Source organism: Equus caballus, chromosome 4 (genome assembly GCF_041296265.1).
Source record: "Equus caballus isolate H_3958 breed thoroughbred chromosome 4, TB-T2T, whole genome shotgun sequence".
NCBI lineage: Eukaryota > Metazoa > Chordata > Mammalia > Perissodactyla > Equidae > Equus > Equus caballus.
The window spans coordinates 60743587-60767161 of NC_091687.1; the positions used below are offsets into that span (position 1 = coordinate 60743587).

Here is a 23575-nt window from a genome sequence, read left to right on the forward strand (position 1 = left end):
GCTATTGTGAATAATGCTGCAATGAACATAGGGGTGCATAAGTCTCTTTGAATTGTTGATTTCAAGTTCTTTGGATAAATACCCAGTAGTGGGATAGCTGGTATCTCTATTTTTAATTTTTTGAGAAATTGCCATGCTGTTTTCCATAGTGGCTGCACCAGTTTGCATTCCCACCAGCAGTGTATGAGGGTTCCCTTTTCTCTACATCCTCTCCAACAGTTATTTTTTGTCTTGGTCATTATGGCCATTCTGACAGGTGTAAGGTGATATCTCGTTGTAGTTTTGATGTCCGTTTCCCTAATAATTAGTGATGTTGAGCATCTTTTCATGTGCCTCTTGGCCATCTGTATATCTTCTTTGGAAAAATATCTATTCATATCCTCTACCCACTTTTTTGATTGGGTTGTTTGTTTTTTTGTTGTTGAGTTGTATGAGTTCTTTATATATTTTTGAAATTAACCCACCCCTTGTCGAATATATGATTTGCAAATATTTTCTCCCAGTTGATGGGTTGTCTTTTCACTTTGTTCATGGTTTCCTTTGCCTTGCAGAAGATTTTTAGTCTGAAGTAGTCTCATTTGTTTATTTTTTCTTTTGTTTCCCTTGCCTGAGTAGTCATGGTATTCAAAAAGATGCTTCTAAGAGTGATGTCAAAGAGTGTATTGCCTATATTTTCTTCTAGGAGTTTTATGGTTTCAGGTCTTGGATTCAAGTCTTTAATCCATTTTGAGTTAATTTTTGTGTATGGTGTAAGATAATGGTCTACTGTCCTTCTTTTGCATGTGGCTGTCCAGTTTTCGCAACACCGTTCATTGAAGAGACTTTCCTTTCTCCATTTTATGTTCTTATCTCCTTTGTCAAAGATTAGCTGTCCGTAGATGTGTGGTTTTATTTCTGGGCTTTTACTTCTGTTTCATTGATCTGTGTGTCTGTTTCTGTGTCAGTACCATGCTGTTTTGATTACTATAGCTTTGTAGTATATTTTTAAGTCAGGGATTGTGATGCCTCCAGCTGTGTTCTTTTTTCTCAGGATTGCTGTGGCTGTTTGGGGTCTTTTGTTGTTCCATATGAATTTTGGGATTCTTTGTTCTATTTCCGTGAAGAATGTCATTGGGATTCTGATTGGGATTGCATTGAATCTGTAGATTGCTTTAGGTAATATGGACATATTAACCATTTTTGTTCTTCCAATCCATAAGCATGGAATATCTTTCAATTTATTTATGTCTTCTTTGATTTCTTTCAATAGTGTTTTATAGTTTTCAGTGTATAGGTCTTTCACCTCCTTAGTTAAATTATTCCTATTTTATTCTTTTTGTTGCGATTATAAATAGGATTGTATTCTTGAGTTCTCTTTCTACTAGTTGATTATTAGTGTATAGAAATGCAACTGATTTTTGTAAGTTGATTTTATACCCTGCAACTTTTCTGTAGTTGTTGATTATTTCCAATAGTTTTCTGATGGGTTCTTTAGGGTTTTCTATATATAAAATCATGTCATCTGCAAATAGCAAGAGTTTCACTTCTTTCTTTCCAATTTGGATACCTTTTATTTCTTTTTCTTGCCTAATTGCTCTGCCCCAAACCTCCAGTACTATGTTGAAAAGGAGCAGTGAGAATGGGCACCCTTGTCTTGTTCCTGTCCTCAGAGGGATGGCTTTCAGTTTTTCACCCTTAAGCGTGATTTTGGCTGTGGATTTGTTATATATGACCTTTACTATATTGAGGTATTTTCCTTCTATACCCATTTTATTGAGAGTTTTTAAAAATCATAAATGGATGTTGATTCTTGTCACGTGCTTTCTCTGCATCTATTGAGATGATCATGTGATTTTTATTCCTCATTTTATTAATGTAGTGTTTCATACTTATTGATTTGCAGATGTTGAACCATCCCTGCATCCCTGGTATAAATCCTACTTTGATCATAGTGTAAGATCCTTTTAAAGTATTGTTGTATTCGGTTTGCCACTATTTTGTTGAGGGTTTTTGCATCTATTTTCATCAGTAATATTGGCCTGTGATTTTCCTTCTTTGTATTGTCCTTGCCTGGTTTTGGTATCAGGGTAATGTTGGCCTCATAGAATGAGTTAGGAAGTGTTCCGTCTTCTTCAAGTTTTTGGAATACTTTCAGAAGGATAGGTATTAAATCTTCTTTGAATGTTTGGTAGAATTCTCCAAGAGAAGCCGTCTGGTCCTGGACTTTTGTTTTGTTGAAGGTTTTTGATTACTGTTCCAATCTCTTTACTTGTGATTGGTCTATTCAGATTCTCTATTTCTTGATTCCATTTTGGGAGGTTGTATGAGTCTAAGAATTTATCCATTTCTCCTAGGTTATCCAATTGGTTGACATATAGCTTTTCATAGTATTCCTTTATAATCCTTTGTATTTCTGTGGTATCCATTGTAATTTCTCCCCTTTCATTTCTAATTTTATTTATTTGAGCCTTCTTTTTTGGTGAGTCTGGCTAAAATTTGTCAATTCTGTTTACTCAAAGAACCAGCTTTTAGCTTCATTGATCCTTTCTACTGCTTTTTTAGTCTCTATTTCATTTGTTTCTGCTCTAATTTTTATTATTTCCCTCCTTCTGCTGACTTTGGGCTTTGTTAGTTCTTCTTTTTCTAGTTCTCTTAGGTGTAGTTTAAGATTACTTATTTGAGATTTTTCTTTTTTGTTGAAGTGGGCCTGTATTGCTAGGAATTTCCCCTTTAGCACTGCTTTTGCTGCATCCCGTATGAGTTGGTATGTTGTGTTTTCATTTTCATTTGTCTCCAGGTGTTTTGTAATTTCTCCTTTGATTTCTTCATTGATCCAATGGTTGTTCAGTAGCATGTTGTTTAGTCTCCACATGTTTGTGACTTTCCTAGTATTTTCTTGTAGTTGATTTCTAGTTTCATAACATTGTGGTTGGAAAAGATGCTTGATAGGATTTCAATCTTCTTAAATTTATTGAGGTTTGCCTTGTTTCCCAACATATGGTCCATCTTTGAGAATGTTCTATGTGTACTTGAGAAGGATGTGTTCTACTGTTTTTGGATGGAATGTTCTATATATATCTATTAAGTCCACCTGATCTAGTTTTGCATTTAAATCCACTATTTTCTTGTTGACTTTCTGAGTGGATGATCTACTCATTGCTGTAAGTGGGGTATTGAGCTCCCCTACAATTAATGTGCTGCTGTTAATTTCTCCTTTTAGGTCTGTTAATAGTTGCTTTGTATGCTTTGGTGCTCCTGTGTTAGGGTTATGTCCTCTTGGTGGAATGACCCTTTTATCATTATATACTGCCCATCTCTGTCTCTCATTGTCTTTTTTATTTTGAAGTCTGCTTTGTCTGATATAAGTATGCCAACACCTGCTTTCATTTGTTTGCTATTATCTTGGAGTATCATCTTCCATCCCTTCACTCTGAGTGTATGTTTGTCTTTAGGGTTGAGATGTGTTTCCTGAAGGCAGCATATTGTTGGGTCTTGTTTTTCAATCCCTCCAGCTACTTTGTGTCTTTTGATTGGAGAATTCAATGCATTTACATTTAATATTTTTTTGATTGGAGAATTCAATGCATTTACATTTAATAATGCATTTGAGTGATTATTGATATATGAATGCTTAATCCTGCCATTTTATCTCTTGTTTTCCAGTTGTTCTATATTTCCATTGTATTTCTTTCCTTGTATTTCTTCCTGCCATTTCAATTTAGTGTTTTTCTGTGATGGATTTCTCCATTTTCTCTTTATTTATGAATTGTGGCTGCTCTGATTTTTTCCTTAGTTGTTATCGTGAGGTTTGTATAAAAGATCTCATAGATGAGATAGTCCATTTTCTGATAGCCTCTTATCTCCATTAGCCTAAGGAGTTCCATCCCTTGCCTCTTCCCCTTCTGAGCTATTGTTGTCATTAATTATTCTGTTTTGTGTTGTGAGTTTGTGACTAAATTGAAGTTTTTATAGTTATTTCCGATGCTTTCCTTCCTTTTATCTTTTATATTATAATTACGTGTTTGATAAAGAGCTGCAGTTTTCTAATTTTGTCTATCTATTTATCTCCTTGCTCAAAGCTTTGTAGACTTTTACCTTTTTGTTTCAGGTAAGAGGGCTTCCTTCATCATTTCATGTACGGGAGGTCTAGTGGTAATGAACTCCCTCAGATTTTATCTGGGAAAGCTTTTATTTCTTTATTGAATCTGAAGGATAGTTTCACTGGATAGAGTATTCTTGGTTGAAAGTTTTTATTTTTCAGTATTTTGAATAGATCATTCCATTCTCTCCTAACCTGTAAGGTTTCTGCTGAGAAATCCACGAAAGTATGATAGGAGTTCCTTTGTAGATTGTTTTCTTCTGCTTTGCTGCCATTAATATTTTTCTTTGTCATTGACTTTTGCCAGTTTTACTATTATATGCCGTGGAGAAGGTCTTTTTGCATTGATGTAATTAAGAGTTCTATTGGCTTCATGTACTTGTAAGTCCACTTCTTTCCCCAGGTATGGGAAGTTCTCAGCTATCAATTCTTTGAAGAAGCTTTCTGCCTCTTTCTCCCTCTCTGCTCCCTCTGCAATACCTATAATCCTTATGTTGCTTCTCCTAATAATGAGTTGGATATTTTTCAAAGAATTCCTTCATTTTAAAAAAAATCTTAGTTCTCTCTCCCCCTTCAATTGAAGCATTTCTATATTTCCATCCTCTAAATCACTAATTCTGTCCTCCATAATGTCAGCTCTATTTTTTAAGGATTCTAGATTATTTTTTAGCTCATTAATTGTGTTCTTCATATCCAGAATTTCTGTGTGTGTGTGTTTTTTTTAATAGTTTCAATCTCTTTGGTGAAGTATTCCTTCTGCTTATTTGTTTTATTCCTGAGGTCATTGAACTGTCTTTATGGGTTTTCATGTAACTCATTGAGTTTCCTTATGACAACTATTTTGAATTCTTTGTCATTTAGATTGTAAATTTCTGTGACTTCAGGGTTGGTTTCTGGAGACTTGTCATTTTCCTTCCACTCTAAAGTGTTACCATAGTTTTTCGTGGTGTTTGATGAACTGACCCTTTGCTGGCATATTTGGGATGGTATCGGGTCCCAGATTCTCCCTGCCACTGCTAGAGCGAGGCAGGAGCTGTGTTTCTGCTTCCATGCTGTCTGCTGAAAGTTGTGTGGGTATGGTGGGTGCTCCTGTAGGCTAGGATAGCATTTGCATGTGCTCTGGGCTGCCACCACCTCCGCTTACAGTGGCATCTTCTTCTATGCTTGGTGAGCAGTGCTACTTTGCTGAGTCTGAGCCAAGGTCACTTGGTGGGGCTGTGGCAGCATGGTGGGTGCTCCTGCAGGCTGGGATAGCATTTGCATGTGTGCAGGGATGCTGCCACCTCCTCCTACAGTCATGCCAGGGAGCATTCCCACTGGTGGGACTGCTGTGACATACTGGGCACTCCTGCAGCCTGGGATAGTGTTCGCGCATGCACCTAACTGCCACCACATCCTCCTAGAGTAGTGCCAGCCACTGTGTGGGGACCTGTGACCTGGCTTGCTGCTGCCAGGGAGGGGGAGAGGTGTGTTCACTTATCTCTACTGCTTCCCAGAGATCCAGTCCATCCATCTTTGGATGTATAGCTGTGTGGATCTCTCAGGCATCCTGTTGTGCTGTGTGGGTATCCTCCATTGTTTGATGAATGTCTGTTTAGTTGTAATTCAGAGGAGAGACAAAAGGAACGGCTCACTCTGCCATGTTGCTGATGTCACTCTTGATGGTGATCTTTAAATGGTCCCTTTGGAAAAAGAACACCCCTTTGCCTTGCTCCTTTGTTTTGCTGCCTGGAAGGGACATGATGGCCTGGTGGGTGCCATGTGCTTAGAACAGTGGAACAGAAAGATGGCAGGAATCTGGATCCTTGGTGACTGTGGAATTCCCACACCAGCCCAGAACTGCTTTCTTCCAGACATTTTTGTGTGAGGAAAAAAATGTCTCATTTGGTGAAAATAATGTAATTTGGGTTGTCTGTAACATGCGGCTGCATCAGAATTTGACACAGGTCTTGAAGGATTTTGATATGTACAAAAGTGGCCTTTGAGCTGAAGGAATTAGACAAAGGCACAAAAATGTGACAGTGCCTGTTTCCAGGGAATAACATGTAGTTTGGTATGTTTATTAAATATGTTAAGTTCCAAAGGAAGAGTGTGACATAATGTTTGCAGGAAGATCTTTAGGAGAAAAGAAAAAGAAAAAGCACACATGAAGTAAGTGGAGGCCAATACTCTCACTTTTCTTGACTATTTCATTTTGTTGGTCACACCTAGGTGAACACTGACCTTTCATTTTTCTTGCTGAGAAATTTGTGTCAGAGTCGGTACATTTTTTTTTTCCTTTTTATATTCTCAAGGTCATTGTCATAGTATGATGTATGAAATGTGAACCTGAGATCACATGAAAGTCGACTTCCATGAAAATTGTTGACGTATAATGTGTTATCCCCAGCTTTCTCTCAAACCCCCCACACCCTACTCACCTTTACAGGCTGGCTGAGGTTTAAGTTAGAACCAATCCAAATGGAATTTCCTTGGGGAAGGGAAGTGTTGGAGAAGAAGAGGAGGGATAAATAATGGGGTATTTGGGGGATGTGCCTGGGAGAGCACGCTGAGGAGAAGAGCTTAATTACCTCTTCACCTCTATTTTATGCTACTGGAAAAAGACAGTATTTGTAGGAATATTGGGCTAAACCACTTAAGTGATTCTGATTGTTTTGGCATTATGTTCTCAGCAGTGAAATGGTTGATCAGATAACAATGTTCATTTATAAATTGAATTAGATATCAATTTAAAATAAATCTGGAAATAAAAATCTTCTATTGCAGTGATGCTCAAACTTTATGGGATCACAAACCCCACTGAGAATTTACCCAAGAAGTGTAAACTCCCTCCCCAGAAAATGCACATATATGTCTGATGATTCAGAGAAAATGTCATTTTTAGCAACTGTAAGCATTCCTTTTAAGAAGAGATCCATCTCTGTTGCAAATGATGTCAAAAGTAAAGTTTTAACCAGAACACCAAAATCTAATAGATGTAAAATTCCAAAGCCATATCACCATTTGCAGACTTTTTGAAAGAAGTGTTTGGCAAGTTGTTCCACCCATCCTGAATTCCATTACCCACTTGGAGACTATAAAAGGATAGGATTTGGGTTTATGAAGGGATTTCTTGGGAGAGTGTTGTTGCTTTGCTGTAAATGTCCCCTACCCACACCCAGGAGTCTGAGATTACTGCATCCCTTACTCTTCACCAGGGAGGGGCTTCCCTATGATGAGGAAATATGTTCCATGTGGTTGAGAGAAAGAAAGGACTGGTACTCAACTCCAGGCCAAAAGCTAAAGAGTTCTGGGGGCAGTGGAACAGAAGAGGCATCTTGGAACCACACCCAGTGTGGAGGGAGAGCCATGGGTGATCAGATATAGGCTGTGGGAAAAAGAGATTTACAGAAGCTATTTTGAATCCTACTCAAGAGGACCCCTGGGAAAGAAATGGGCGTAATGGAGTGAGTGCCTGTGAGAGGGAGGGTGGAGGCCAGCCTGGGGATTGAAAGATATCCTGGGAGACAGAACAGTTGCAGGGAGAGGGTCCAACAATAGTGGGAGGTACCATCCTCTGGGTCCCCAGACTGAATCCATCGAGCCTGGTAACAACTGTCCTCCCTCTTGTCTCTCCTCTGAAATTTTCTTCCTTCCCAGCAAAGTCCAACAAAGTGGCCAGAGAGTGAGGAAGCAGGTGAGGCTGGAAGAGAAGCAGAAGTCAACCACACTCTTGTCCCCCAACTCTGGCTTCCAATGGGAACAGTGGAGAATGAATGAATGAATGGCTGAATGCAAATTAAAATGTTTATCACACTGGAATTGAGAATGTGTGTTTTGGACTTAGAGAGGCCAAAGTTCTGACATCACTTAAGAGCAGCAACGAAGTTCATGACATCTGCCCAAATTTCCATCCAGGGCCAGAGACGATTTCTTCACACCCCTTCCCCATCCCTTACATTTTAAAGGGGGTAGTGGGACATAAAAATAAATATGCATTTTGACCATATTTCATGAGGTGTGCAGTTATATTTTACACCCACTGCAGGATGTAAGCAGACCTCCCAAGCCTGCATGACAGGCTGGCCCTTGAATTTCATGTAGGAAATGGAAGCTACTCTGATTAATAAACATGGGGAGGAATTGGATGCTGGGGGTATGGGCAGAGGAGCCAGCAGGACGAAGTTTAGGAGGACCAGAACAGGCTACGTAATGTGAGGCCGAGTGCAAAATAAAACTGTAGGACTCCTTGTTCAAAATTAAGAATTTCAAGACAGTGACAGTGGAGTATTTAACTAAGTGAGGGCCCTGTGTGACTGCATGGGTTGCATGCCCATAAAGCCACCCTGGGCTGAGCCACAGAGGTCAGAAGAGAAGGGCACCCTGCTACGGGTCCAATTAAAGAGAGACTTGGGAGAAGAGGCTTGTCTAATCAAGACTCTGTCAGTGAAATGCTGTGCAATGTGACTCCTCCCCAAGATCCCAGAGAAGTCGCAAAATTCCCCATGTGAATGGATTTCTTGTGGCAGCTGGTGAAAAGGACTAAAACAGAGTAAGCCAAGTAGGTAAGGGGACCGCTGACACCTGGTTATTCACTTAACCTTTTCCATAAATTTCAAAGGTTTAGGTAAAGAACCCATGTTCTATGACAGGAAGTTTCCTTGTGTTGTATAGTATTAAGGGATAAAGTGGCTCTTTCTTTTTCTTTACTAGTGTAGCAGGATGTTACATGATAATTTCTCTGTTGCTCAGAATGGGCGACTGTGGACCAAATCTACAGGTACAGCAGCACTAGATACTTGACATTATAATGAAAACCATGGTTGGCAGGGGCCAGACACTACTTCAGGGTTTGTGAAGAGGTGTCAGAGCCACACCAGCCCCTGCCTCGGTCTGTGCCTCTCCCAGCTGTGTGTGAGAAGTTGGCCTGGAGGGGACCTGAAGCAGATGCCTCTCACTCCAAAGCCAAGCAAGAGAGGTTCCTAGAAAATCATTCATGGAGAGTGGAGTCGTGAAGGGGGGACTGGCAGTTCATTTCTGACTGATTGTTTGCTTAGTCAGTAGACTTGCTGATCTTCCCCTGCCCCTCCTAAGCAGGGCAAAGAGGGTTGGAGACAAATAGGGGCAGTGTGGGGCAGCCTACAATCCCACCCTTGGCATGGCAAGGGTGTCTGCATTTTCTATGGATCAAGTAGATGCTGAGAAGGTGGCTGGCTTGAACCTTTCTTTCTGGCAATAAGAGACTATGGGGAGTACAGATGAGATGAGAGCAGTTGGAAGAGATCAAGGAGCATCCAGTTCTCTTAGGTCAGTGACCTGAGCAGTGTGAAGGTCCCTGTAGTGCTTCCAGAAGAACTCACTTGTAGAAGCAGCAACATTTTCTTTTTTGAATTTAGATATATTATTCTTTTTATTGCAATTGGAATTGGGATTGTACTCTTGACTGCTTTCTTTTTATTTGCAGTAACATTGGATTATAACATTATATAGCTTTCAGATGTACATCGTAATATATTTCAAATTCTGTGTAGATTACATCATGTTCACCACCCAAAAACTAATTATAGTCCATTCCCTCACATGTGAGCCTAACACCCCTTTTGCCCTCCCCCCCTTTCCCCTATGGAAACCACCAATCCAATCTCCATTGCTATGTGTTTGTTTGTCGTGGTTTTTATCTTCTACTTATGAGTGAGATCATATGGTATTTGACTTTCTCCCTCTGACTCATTTCACTCAGCATAATACCCTCAAGGTCCATCCATGTTGTCACAAATGGCTGGATTTCAAGAAGCAGCAACATTTTATAGAGAGGATGAGACAGCTACTCTTGATCTCCCACCCCTATCCCTCCCTTTGCTTTGGTGATGAGGTTGGCATCTTCAACTGGACTTGACTGAGTTTTTTAATATCAAGAAGTGATGAGGAAGTTATAGAGTCTGTCCAGGATATCATTAAGGGATCTCTACCCAGCAGGAAAAGGAGATTCAACACGGCCCAGGTCGGGGCAGGATGGGAGAAAAATAATACCATTTCTGGTTTGTACCCTATGGACTTGAGATTGCTCAATAAACTAGTTATATCTGACTATGGACTTCATATTCTTATGACTAAAGTTGAATCACTATTCATTTGTGTTGTGGTGCATTGTGTTTATAAATTGTTAGTTTGAGTGACCAGACTTTTTCTCTAAATCAAAACTTGAAATATTAAATTAAGATAAAAGAGACACAACAGAAGGCAAATTTCCAGATATAGGTAGAGGAGAAGTATCTAATAATTACCTTTGTCTTTGATTCATTTTTAAAAAAATTTCAATCTATCATAGATTCACTAACAGTTGATGCAATGGAAAAACGGGTATATAAAACATGTTTGTAAGTGATTTGTTATGTTCATTTATTTCTCAATGATGTTATTCTGTTAAATTATTTAATTTTCGTCATAAAATTTATCAGTTTACTCTTCTTAATTTTTTACTTAAGTGTAACTGGGTTCATGACTTTTACATAAGACGGTGACGTGGCTTCTCTCTCTCCCTCCGTCTCTCTCTCCCTCTTCCTCTCCCCATTACCAGAGGCTTCTTAAGTACTTGCAATGCTCTTTTTATTTAGACAAAAGTTATTTCATCTTTACATTACAATATTCTTTAAGTCGTTTTGTATAACTTTCAAGGTACTAGCCGCACGGACAAGGAAAAATTGCTCTCAATGATAACCCATTAAAAGAGTGCAGGGACTCTTCACTCATTGTCTTCACTAGAGAGTTATTTGTAGATTACAGGCCACAGCTTCATATCATCTTTAGGGACAGGCTCCAGATTTCTTATTTTTCTTGTTTCAATTCTGTATCATCTCTTTTCTGGAATCCCAGTCTCCTAAAATGTAAGCAGTACAAAATGTTCTCATCCATCAGAACAATAGCATGTGAGAGCATATAAAAATACAAGCCATGATCCTAATTGCCTAATTATACTTGAGTAGAATTGAGTTGCCCTTGAAATGAGTGAGATATTGATGGGATTCTGAATTTGTAATGAGCACTCAGACTCACAAACTTACCATTGACTCATCGCTCTCCCTCATCACCGCCCCACTCCCAACATCTGATTAGTTGCAAAATTCTACCTCTGTATAACATCTCAGGACCTCAGCAGAAACCTCAGTCGTTCTTTTCCTGATGAATAATGTCCAAAGTCCTTTACCTGGCCTTGAAGGTCAGCTCCCTCTGCTCTGACCCCATCCTTCTCGCCTTCTCTCCTCTCCTCTTCACATACCCTTTGCTCTAGCCAAGCTGAACTCCAGCTGTTCTTGGCTCACCTGGCTTTAGAATCTTTGCTCATACTCCCTCTTTGCCTGAAAACATCCTCTGTCCTCCCACCAGTCTCTGAATGTTCAAAATAGAACCACCTTTCAAAGTCCAACTCATGAAACATCCCCAGATTCCCACATGTAGAGACATTGTCTTTCTTTTTGACGCTCTGTAGGACTTTATTAGTGCTTCTAATATCATTTCATTCATTCTGTCAAATATTGAGGACTCACTGCATGCCAGACACAGTTCTAGGTACTGGGGATATAGTAAAGGACAGAAAACATGGGAGTTATAGAACTGAAATTCTAGTAAAGGGGATGGACCTGACATATGTAATATGTCAGATGGGGATAAGTACTGGGGTAAAAAATAAACCAGGAGTATTATGAAAAGGTCTCATGGATAAGGTGTCACAGCTTGCCACCTTACTTCCTACAGGTCTTAATTAAAGTGTCCTGTTCTACTTTATATAATTTTTTTTTTCTTTTTAGATATACTCTTTACAAGAAAATGATAGGTAGGTAGCTTATTAATTTTCTGAACTTCCTGTGGTACCTTGCACTCTGATTTGTATATAGTAGATACTTAATAAATACGTATTAATTAATACAAAGAATGATTATAACAGAACTTATTTATAAAATGAGATCCAGAAACAAAGGAAATATTTTGATTTAAAATTGAGGAAGAAAACCTTCTAAATTTGAAAACTGGGATATTGAGATGGTATCCTTTGCACTTGCAGGCAACTCCCTCAGATGGGACCTTTTACATTAGAGAGGTCAAATGTTGGACAATATGTCATAGGCTTAAATTCCCAATCCTGTCGTCACATGTTCCTACTTAACGTGTGGCTATAGAGTAATGAGATGGATGACTTAGGGGAAGCCATTTCATTGTTTTATACCTGTAGTCATGTTTATACCTGGCCTTAATTTACATGTATTTATTTCCCTGTGTCTTTGCCTTTTTCCTTCTAAGAAACTTAACTTTCTTAGAAACTTCTTTTGAAATGATGTAATCCTTTTCAAAGTTTCTGGACCAGCTCTGTACAACTGCCATGCATTTTAACTGGTTTTCAGGTATTTACCTTGGGTGTTTTTGATGGGAATTCTGGATTTCTTGGGGCTGGCAGGTCATGGAGTAAAGTAACTCATTGGCAGGTGGTGAATGCATGGATTGTTGGAGCAAATCACTCAGTGTCTTGGCGACACTTTTGGCTGTTGTTCTCCCGAACCTTTGGGGCAGGTTAGGAATGCGTCTCGAGATGCTTTCCTCTGTGTTTCTTCCAAATCTCAGAGGCAGGTTGGCCATTGCCCCAGGGCCTCTTTCTTCTTCCATGGTCCTCCCAAATCTCAATGGCAAGTTGGCTGCCGAGTGTGGCATTTTGTTGACTGCAGGTGTAATCTTAGTGACGTTTTTTGGACCCCAATCTTTCCATTCTTCAAAATTGAGACTTCTTTCCTTTTCTCCTTTAGGGTCCCCTCTAGGCTATAATTAGAATGACCATGAAAATAATTTATTACTGTTAAACAATAGATTTGAATCTCAAATTAACTTAAATCCAGACATTAATCTGTAGAATTGTTAAAGATATAGACAAAGTTTGTGTTTTCATGTGCAGAATTTTTAAATAAATAATTTGTATTAAGCTTCTTAAAGCAATCTAGCTTCTCTGTCCCTGAACTATTGTTAGGCCACTATAAAATATTAATAAAATATATATAGTGAATACAGCAATCTGTTCGAGCAGCAGGAGCAATACACAGTGAAGCAGTGAAATGAGGCAAAAGTTATTTTACTGCAGTTCGTCTCTTGCAGCTTTTGATTCATGTTGCTTATTAAATTTTCCTTATATTTTTATATTTTGATTTTAGAGAAATCTGTCACTGTCTCTTCATGTCTCGTGTTTCGCCCTTTAAAGACCAAAGTGGTGGATACATGGAAACAGAGAAGGTAGCCAGGTTTTGGGATACACTTGGAGAAGGCTCCATTGAATTTATTTTTTACTTGCTCATATTCAGAGTTTCACTCTAAAAGCATTCCTCAAGAAACTGATTGTATTTTTATTAGTACACAAATTACATTTTTAGTAAAGCACCAAACAGTTTGTGGGTTACTGCACCGCTAATATACCGACTTTAAAGGAACCATTTAAAATACAGAAAATATTTAATTACACTTAGTTTTATCATGAAAATTTGTCCATATGAAGATTTCTAAATGATTGATTTCTGATTGTGAAAAATAGTATATACCCATTTGAGCAAATTTGGAAAATATATAAAAATATAAAGAAGAAAATAAAAATAACTTGGAATTTCACCATCTAGGGATAAACATTTTACTTAGGTATAGATTTACCACAAACTTGCCAGCTTGTAATTGCTAGGTAGAAAATATAGAAAATTGCTAGGTAGAAAAAAACATATTTTTTTGGTTTGTAGTTGAAAACAATTCAAATGTCCAGCTGAAATGTATCCACATCTTATTTCTGCAACTATTTATTACAACTGTGCACTTCTGAGTCAATTGAAAACTATTAATGCACCTTGTGCTTTGTACTAAAATTGTCACCAGAGGCCAAGCTGTTTGCTGTTGTGCTACACAATACAAGTTGCATCAATACACTGTCATGGGAAGGCTGAAGTTTGACAAAAAATAAAGCACAAGTTAACTTATTCCTTACTCTTTACAAAAGAGTTAAATTCAGGACAAATATTACATAGTTAATGCTAGTCATATTAGAGTTAGAAAACTTACCTTAGAATACTTGTCATAATTGTCTTTGCTGTAAAGATTGGACATCATCAATTCGTCTCCACAAAAGATGTTTGATGTTAACAAGCTTGAAGTGGCTAAAGTCAATAAAATGAGTCGTTTTGCTGAAATAAAATCCATTTTGTCCAAAATCTAGAATTAAGCTTATGTGTGCAGCCTGATGTCTACAAGAAGGGAAATTATGGTCTTTTTATACTGTCTAAAAACAAAGGAAAGTTTGCTTTAACAGTGAAATCAATCCCGTGTGGTTTAAGTACTAATATTAATTAGAGCGGCTAACTAAAATATGTATGTAAGGAATGTGAGTAACGTATTCTAGGAAGACAGGAGTGTTTCTGCTCGCAAATTCATTAACTTTGAAAATAATTTTCCTCATTATGAAGGAGCTTCTAATTAGGTAAGTTTGAGGCCATCGTAATTAAGATTCCAAACAAACAGAACGCTTCATTTCTCTGAGCTCAAACAGGAAGTCTTTTGTTGGTGGTTGCGTCAGTTCTTGGGAGAAGGAAAAAAAGTATTCAATACGTGCTAGCTATGTTAAAAAAAAAAAACTCTTTTTTTATCCACACAAAAGAGTTAGACATAGTATTTTCTAAATGTCAAACAAAATAAGAGTGTGAAAAGAATTCTAAATCATATAGTACCCAAATAAAATGCCATTAATTAACTTTTTGTAAAATGCTGTTTGGTTATTAAAAAGCTTCAGGAGTAAATGTCAGCTGTAATGTGAAGGGTGTGCATAAGACCATGCGATAGGCATTTTGACAAACTGGCTGTCTCAGGAGAAGCTGGAGGCAGTTCAAGGCCTTTTGTATTTGCCCTGTGGGCCTTATTTGGCAAAACTGCATAAATCACCCTGATTTTATTTCTATGATGATGCCGCATCCTACGTTCCTCCTAAAAGTACTTAAGAACCCTAGCAGAGGATTGGTAAGTCACACACATGCTAATTTTGTTAGTCCCCTGGCCCATATTATTTAGTTAATCTCGAATTGCTACAGGCACACTGACATCATGGCATAAGAAAAGAATTTACAGAAATAAATGCTTATTTACTGAAATGCCAAAGCAAGTCTCTTTTGGAGCAGCTGACTGTTATTCTTAAAGACCTGCCTTATCGCTAGACTGCCTAGTTTCCAGAGAAATCATTACTTGTTCCCACCTGTCCATTCAACCCTCTCAGGAGAAAAAGACCTTACATTGATTGATTTCCAACACTAGCTACAGACACTTAGGGGTGAATTCACAAAAGAGCAAGTCATAAAATGGCACCTTTTATATAAAGAATTGTACCACCTCTAGCCTCTCTCACCAACCTACCATAATTTGAGGTTTGAGATGGGCAGAAGTGAAGCCCTTTCTCCCTGTTAAACATCTCCAGAATAAATCAGAAAGTTGAAAAACAATTGTGGGAAAACTTTTTGGGTACTCCAAAATCACACTTGCCTGTGGCCTCCATTAAGGGAGTTGACATCATTGGTCTCATTTGCTTTGGCCTGTGGTAGCCAAGAATCCCCAAAGTAGAAGGCAATTAATTTAATTTATAGTCTAGTGTTAATTTTGTAATGGCGTTATTGGATTATTTGGGTTTAATTTCCCTGAGGATTTAATACATTTCTCTTCCAAATTGTTCCTTTGCAAACTGCTGATGGAACTTCCTTTTTTTGTGGTCAGTAGATCCAAACTTTTGAACAATGGATGCAGCAAGGAGCAAGTTATATTGGCTGAGTTCACACCCTGGAAAAAGTGGAAGGGATTAGCCTGGGTCTCTTTCGAAACACGCTTGTATGTGGTTGTTTCAAACTTCAGCAGTTCACCAGTTTTCAGTGCTGTGACTTGGGGTTTTGGCACATCGATTAGAGTTTTTCTGGTTGCAGTCAGCATCTAGAGTAGCTGATGTGACTGATTACTCCCTTGCCTCCAAGTTTAAACTTCCAAGTTTGGAGTGTAATTAGTGTTCTAATCTTATTAATATACGGCTTGGCTGTTTTCAACTGTATCTTCAGTTAGCTTTGAAAATGTTAGCAGATATAAAACAACATTACCTAACATATGCGGTATGAAATCATCATAAATCGTTTGGTAAAATGTGCTGCCACAAACACAGCACATTTAGGGATTCACAGCACATACGAGCATCCAAAAAAAAAAAAAAACTATCTCCCTGACACATGACATTTACACACATGCTTCATTTACTAAGATTTTAGAGATATTAAGGCTACTCCCTTCTAAGCTTCTTTCTCCAGCCTGGACTCTTCTCCTGAGCTTTAGACCTCCCAGGCACTCAGCTTCCTACCAGACAGTACTGTCGAGGTGTCCCACAAGCATCTCAAGTTCAGTATGTCTGAAATGGAATTTATTCAATACCTGTCTCTCCTCCTATGTTTCTAATTTCGATGAATAGGGCTCTATCAGTCAGAGTCTAATCAGAAGATAGAAAACACAGTAATTTGAATAGGAAATGATTAATATAAAGAATTATTAATTATAACAGGATTAACCATAAAGGGGCAAAGAATACACTAGGGCCAAGGGAGATTATCTAAGGAAAGGATAAATTGATGGGAATTTAGTGCGTATTGGAGAAGGTGTGGATGGCAGAGAAGTTTTCTGGGTAACCCCGGCCAGAGCCTGTTTGTAATCACAAGGGGAGACATCTTTTGGCAGTGCAGAGGGCCCAATGTTGGGAAGGCAACTTCTAGGATATCTCTGAGACTCACTGGGAATCTGCCGCTGAAATTTGAAGGGGGTGAGCGCTACTAGATGTCCCCGACACTACCACTGGCAGCCATGTATAGGAGCACAAAGAAGCAAATGGAAGCACACTTGAACCAGGAAGAGAAGTCCCTTCCTCCTGCAGTATCCCTCCAGTGACTTCTACCAACAAAGCTTAAAACTGTGCCAGCTACAAAGGAGAAATGCTTACTGGGTCCATATCCATTATCTCAGAGCATGCAGTGAATGGTGGATTTGGAGCTGAGAGGCAATAAATAGATAACTGGTGCAGTTACTATATCTACCCATTTATCCAGTTCAAAATCCTTGTGAGATCCTTGACTTTTTCCTCCCCTTTTCTTCCATATCCCATTCTACAGTTAGTGAACAATTGTGTTGTTTCTAGTTTTGAGCTATTACACTCAATAATAATAACCAATTTTTTTTGACCACTTATGATGTGCCAGGAACTAAGTCCTTTGTGAATTCACTTGTTTATCTTTCATAATAATCCCGTGAGCAGGTACTATTATTGTTCCTATTCTACAGAAAGGCAAACTAAGGTGTGGAAAGATTAATAACTTTCCCTATAGGTGGCAGAGCCAGGATTTGAGTGCAAGCAATCTGAATACTTACTCACTGAGCTAGTCTGCCCAGTCCAGTCTGGTCTTTCCTGACTTCTAAATAGCTCTTACATCTGTTCAATTCTCTCCTTCCCAATTTCTATTATTCAGTTCACCATCTTCTCTTGCCTAGATCTTTTTTGTGGTCTTCTCCAATTCTTCCTCCACAGTGCAATCAGAAAAATTTTTATAAAATACAATATATTTATGATTTCTTCCTTAATACCTTTCAGTGGTTTCCACTTTCTCTTGGAATCACTTAGATAGCCCAGTCTTCATGACCTGTTCTGTGCTTATTTCTCCAGTATCATCTCTCGCCACTCCCCACCAACTCTGCTTTATGACAAACTTCTTCTGTTCTTCCAAATGGATGAGGCTTCTCTTGCCTCCAGTCCTCTGCTCACGACTTTCCTGTGTTTGGGATATTCGTCCACTCCCCTCTTCTTCTTACATCTACTCATTGTTTGGGTCTTGGCTGAGGCAGCGCATGTTGTGAGAAGTCTCTTCTGACTTCCAGCTCCAGTAAATGGCTCTTTGTTCTTCCCTAATCAGGATTTGTCCTGTTTCCCTGTCTCCTCCTCCACTGCTCTGTGAACTATGTGAGGGCGGGACCTTGCTTGTGCAGATCATAGTGGTATTTCCATTGTCTGTCTCACAGAAACTCAGGGAATTTTATTTCTAAAGGAATAAATAAATTTTTCATCAGGATTGGGAATAGGAGTTGAAAGTGAAGTTGCTTATTAATTATTTTTCCCAGTTTTGGCTGTTGACCAGAGTTTTCTCTTTACTGTGACTTATACTTTATTAGAGCTTAATTGTGTGGCTTATCCTGAAATCACAACATCTTACCATTCTCTTGTTGAGGATTCACATCTGAGGCTTTCCCAGACTGAGACCCATACATGGACAGTCAGGTAAGAACAGGTTGAATGTGAGTTTTGGTTTATTCTGTTGTAGTACAACATGCAGCTTGATGAGTTCAACATGTTCTGATGGATCTTGCCATGTTGATGGGTGTGAAAAGGGTGTGAAAAGGGCCTACACAGCCCGAAGCAGGGCTCCCTGATGATGCTTCAGGGTCTCCCACGAGGCAGACTTCACAGGCCTACTGGCTCCTCTGGCTGAGGGCAGAAAAGGATTCTCTGATTGCTCATTATTTTTTCATGCCCACTAGATGCACCCTAACTTCTGGCAGGCAGTTAGGGTAGGGGACAAATTATTGCCACCAGTCAGGAACTGAGCTGACTTGAGTTGGGTTTAGGACTCTGTAAGGCTCTGGTTTATCTACACCTCGAATAAAATATTTAAAATAATGGGTTGTTTTTAGGCCATGGGCTACAACTTTTCATTTAAATCTTTATGTAGAAGGGCCAACTCATGCCATGCATTGATCCAGGTCCTTGACGCCACGGTGAGGTCTACCAAAGAGGCGGTGAATTTTAATATCCAGAGGAACTTCATTCTAGAACCCTTCTCCTCACCCTCAACCCAGCAGTTTACTTCCAGGGTATTTGCCATTTTACATTGTTTGTTTTTCTTTCCTTCTAAGGACAATCCAAATGTTGTGCGATGCAAAAGAATTTATGGGCATTATAGTCTTATTTTGCGTTTCATGTTTGCAAAGTATTTTGCAACCATTTGTTAACTAATTTTAGGCCCTCTTTGGAGGATGGTGGTGGTATTACTGTGTAATTCATTTCAGCATTATGTGTGCAAAGAGAAAGAAATACCTGCCTTGGTTCCAAATAAAATCATCCTATGCAAATTGCATAAAATTACTATTTTTAAAATGCGTGGTGGTGCCTTTATTTCAAGATTTATGAATGGTTTGCTATAATGAGCTTGTCATATTTTGATAGCAGGATTGTATTTATTTCTCTGCTTTTTATTCTGACGGATTATAATGCCAGGGTCTTGGAAGGTGCTGACATGAACATGGGACAGAGATTATTTCTCCATGTAGTAAAAGCGGTTGAAATTCAATTCTAGTTGAAGTAACTTAAAGAATCAATTTGTACGATGCAAGAATAAACATTAAATATTTATAAAAGTTAATTCATATGATTTATTCCAGAAGGTTGATTAAATGGCAAGGTCCCTGTGTCTAAAGGACATATTTTAGAACAATATATTGAACAAACTTTCAGTATCAGTATTAGGTCTTTCAAACGATATGGAGTGGTAATGTTTTAAAAAATGTTTAAAGCAGTTGTGCAAGGCTGATTAAGAAGCAGCCTCTGCAGCACAGCTTTCCAATTCGAGCTTTTACGCTTTTTAATGTTTCATTTTTATTGACATTTTTTTCTTTGCAGGAAAAATGTGTGATTTTTACTGGCCTGGCAGGGGGTTGTGGTACCTCTTGCCAGAGTGTCAAGAAAACTCAGAATTCTCTACATGAGGGACAAAGACCAGATGTTTAGTTAAAACAACCCATAGCTTTTATACAAATATGGGTAATGGAAACCCAGACCTTTACTGGGATTTTTTTTTTCTCTGTTTTTGGCCAGTCTTGCTTTTTATATTTTTAAAATAAGTGAGCAGCCACCTTGTCTTCCAACCTGAATGGAATAATTTAGTTTCTTACAAAGTGTGTGCTTTTTCAATATCTTGGTTTTTTTGTTTTGTTTTTTCTTTGTTTTGAAGGATTCTGCTCTAAAATGTGGAAGGTACTCTTCAAATAATGATTTGCTTTAATGAAAAGAATGTTTGAGAATTTCAGTAGCTTAGGAAGGACCTGGCTTAATCCTTGGGCCTTTTCCACTAGTCTGGCTGCATCTTTGCTGGGGAGGAATTCTGTTGCTTAAACCTACACCGATGTGGGTTTTGGAGGATGTGCATAAGGACAACTGTTTTCCCATCTCAATCGGGAATAAGGGCAGCTGGGTAACTAATAAAAAGGAGCATCATTACAACTATGGATCCACCCAGGTGCTCTTTCATCTCTGATGAAAAGAGATGATAAGGGGGCTAATTCAAGTATGTATGTGAATGGGTTGTTGTTTTTTTCTTTTTAGTTGGAGGTCAGGTGGTTTCTGTGCTCCTGAGTGCCGTTGGTAGGAGCTTCTGAAAAGGTCCACAGCAGCCATGCAGTTCCCGTGGTTCTCAGCAGAAGCTGGCCTAGCTCTCACCACCCTTGCATTAATGCACTGGCACTTTGACTTTATTCTTTTCTGTTACCAGTCCTTTGGCTTTGGCCACACCACCTGCCCTTCTGCTCTAGGTCTGAGCTCATTTGAGTATCTCATACCAGTGGGCTCCTGCATCATTTGGATCACAGTGGCTGGACTTCATCACTGAGGAGGAGTTTACACTTCCCTTTGACATTGGTTTTATTGGACCCCCAAAGAGATGTGTCCGTGACATAGCCAGGAATTACAGCATGGCAGTTCTGCTGGCTAAACTCAACCAATTCCATGACAAATAAAACTCAACCAATTCCAAGCAAGCAAACAGAAAAATCCTCAAATAGTTGTCTTTGGAGGAACATCTAAAAACATACTTCTAAACCTACTGTGGCTTTAGGAATAAATTTAATTAAAGGAGAAGATTTTCTGGCAATCTCTTGATTCTAAAAGACGAGATCTAGGCAGAAAATCCTGTACTTATTGAGGTTAAATGAGCTAAATGAATGTTAATGTAATCCTATTAAATACATAATGGATTTAACTTTATACTGGATCTTGTACCAATTAAGTTTAAGAAATCAGATATTTCCCCATTGAGAACCTATAATAAAGAAAATAGACAATGCTGGTAAAGGTTTTAGAACATATTTAGACACACAAGCAGGCATACTATCTCTAGGGACAATAGCCTATTATAAACACAAGCTTGGATGACTCAGAGCAGTTTTATAAGGGTGGGCTTTGGCTGATGGGCTATGGTAGAGCCCATTCTAATTCACTGATAGGAGTAGCCAATGATCCATGATCCAGAAGCATCCAACTAGGAGACTGATGTGGATCTTTTAGTAAATTCCATGCCCCATCCCCCAACCTCTAGGTCAAGAGCGGTGGAATAGCCTTTCTTATGTTTCCATATTCTTGAGGCTGATTTATTTGTTTAAATTTACCACTTCAAAACTTCCCTGAATGTATATCTTAACCTGATCTAACTTGGATAAAAATATCCAAGGAGAAGGGGTTCCAGAATCCTGGGAAGTCCCTGATACACAGGCTAAGCAGGGCATGGTGAAAGATGGAATAGGAGAGAAATCACCGTGGGCTCGCTTTGGACCTTCCTGCCTCTTGAGCAGTTTCCTATTCTTGTGAATGTTTGTAGTTGATGCTTTCATATTGGCACAGCTGCAAAACTGATTCTCCTTTACCTGATATATTATTCAGAGCTCCTTGGTTGCCATTAGTGAAATTTTTAATGTGTTTAAGCAAAATGAGGAATTTTTTATGAGGATACTGGGATGTCTTATAAATGGGATAGGGGCCTATAGAACGTCTGGAGCCTAGGAGTCAAATTACCTTCAGAACTTTCTCCTGGATCCTCAGTGCTTCTCTCAGTGCATCAGTTTCATTATCCTTTCCTACTGACATTTTGATTTTTCTGCTTCTCTATCCATTTATTAACACCTGAGTTTGAGTATCCTCAATTTCAGCCATCCCATGAGAAAATGCCTCATCTCAGTTCCACCTTCAAAATACTAGGGAAAGATTCTGATGGGCCCAGTCCAGATAAGGTGCCCCATCCTGAGCCAGTGATCTGTGGCTAAGGATGGTCACATTGCATAACATAGAGGATCCTATTGCAAACCTGTGAAAGAGTTGGGGGCAGCTGGTGCTACTAGGAAGACAATATAAAAGGTGTTCAATACAGCTGGATAGATAGAGTGTAAGGGAGAATCTGAACTGTTCTCTCCCTGTCTCCAGTTCCCCAAGTGGAGGAAAACTACTTCCAAGCTGGTGAAAAACTAAGTTCTGAGTTGCAGTCAGAGGGTGATGTAACCATTCTGTGTTGGTGTGGGCATTTCTCTGTTTCTCTCTAAAGATGAGAGGTCTGAATCCTACCCTGGTGATTCTAGTAGACAGTGCTTTCATCTCTGCCATCTGGGTCTTTGTTTTTGAAAGCAGGTGTTCTTGTGAGATATTTTTCATGGCTCATGCGGGGCTTTGATGGTAAACACAAAAGAAAACAAAACAAATTCTAGATCTTCCTTCCCCCGGGGTGTCTGAGGGCACAATTCCCAGCTTTTCTCCATATATCCATCAAAAGCTGTGCCAACCTCGAGAGCCTGTAAGATTCCCTTTCTCCCCTGGCAGGTGAGAGCCCTGGCTCAGGTGTTTCTCTTTGGCATTTGGAGGCGCTCCTGTTTCCAACGTTATGCTCAGCACCAGATATGAAGCACTGTCCTGAGAATTTTAAGACCAGGTGGTTTGGTCCCTAAATGGTCCTAAACTCTTTTTAACTTGGGCCTCTTTCCTAAATGTTTCACGCCCTTTATTTCGCTGTGGTCCTACTGACTTGCCTCATTTCTTCCCACTGAGTTTACTAAGGTCGAGTGAGTTCTATGACCTGGAGTAGAGTGGTTCATTGCTTTTGAGCAAGAAAGTTTATTTTTCCATTAAGGTGGCAGATTTGCCATTCTCTGCCTGACACTTGGGTAGTCTTCCTTGGAAGCACTCCACAATTCCCTTCCCTCACATAACTGTGTAGAGATCAGTGGGAAGTATTTATTTTGGAGACGGTACAAATAAGACTCTTGTGTATAATTCCAGATATAAGTACCTATTCTTTTGGTAGTTAGGTTCATTGTGCTCTGTCAATTTTTTGACAGTATTTACACTAAATTAGAAGTAGTAATAATGGGACATCCTAGTTCAGTCCTACAAGCATATCTGTCTACAATAAAATATTTGCTTTCATTGACAGAAAGTATTTTACAAGTGTTCATTAAAACAACTTGATAACTGCATATCCATTATCAATAACCTAAGACGAGGAATTACATGTTACGTGACTCACGTAACCAATAAGGAAGCTGCCATTTCCATAATTATAAAGAATTCATATCACATCCATTTTACTATTCTGTATCATTTGACCCATTTATGGCTCATTTTGAAAGAGGAAG

At 38.9% G+C, this 23575-nt stretch overlaps 1 protein-coding gene and 1 long non-coding RNA gene across 7 annotated transcripts in view; one reads left to right on the top strand and one right to left on the bottom strand.

The window, feature by feature from the left end:
• LOC106783078 (uncharacterized) overlaps positions 1-23575 on the top strand; it is a 259582-nt gene that overhangs the window by 72215 nt on the left and 163792 nt on the right. Inside the window, exon 5 of one of the 6 annotated variants that reach the window (XR_011438190.1) lies at positions 7718-7879. The exons of the other annotated variants lie outside the window; for them this stretch is intronic. This is a non-coding gene — a long non-coding RNA (uncharacterized lncRNA). Of the gene's footprint in view, positions 1-7717; positions 7880-23575 lie in introns of those variants that run through there. 6 annotated transcript variants of the gene reach the window in all.
• Positions 10647-14606, bottom strand: NPVF (neuropeptide VF precursor). Its single transcript, XM_001498848.4, has 3 exons — positions 14135-14606; positions 12462-12862; positions 10647-10934 (listed from the first exon to the last, which is right to left on the bottom strand). Exons 1-3 carry the CDS (start codon positions 14270-14272, stop codon positions 10883-10885), a joined length of 591 nt encoding a protein of 196 aa, XP_001498898.1. The 5' UTR covers positions 14273-14606; the 3' UTR covers positions 10647-10882.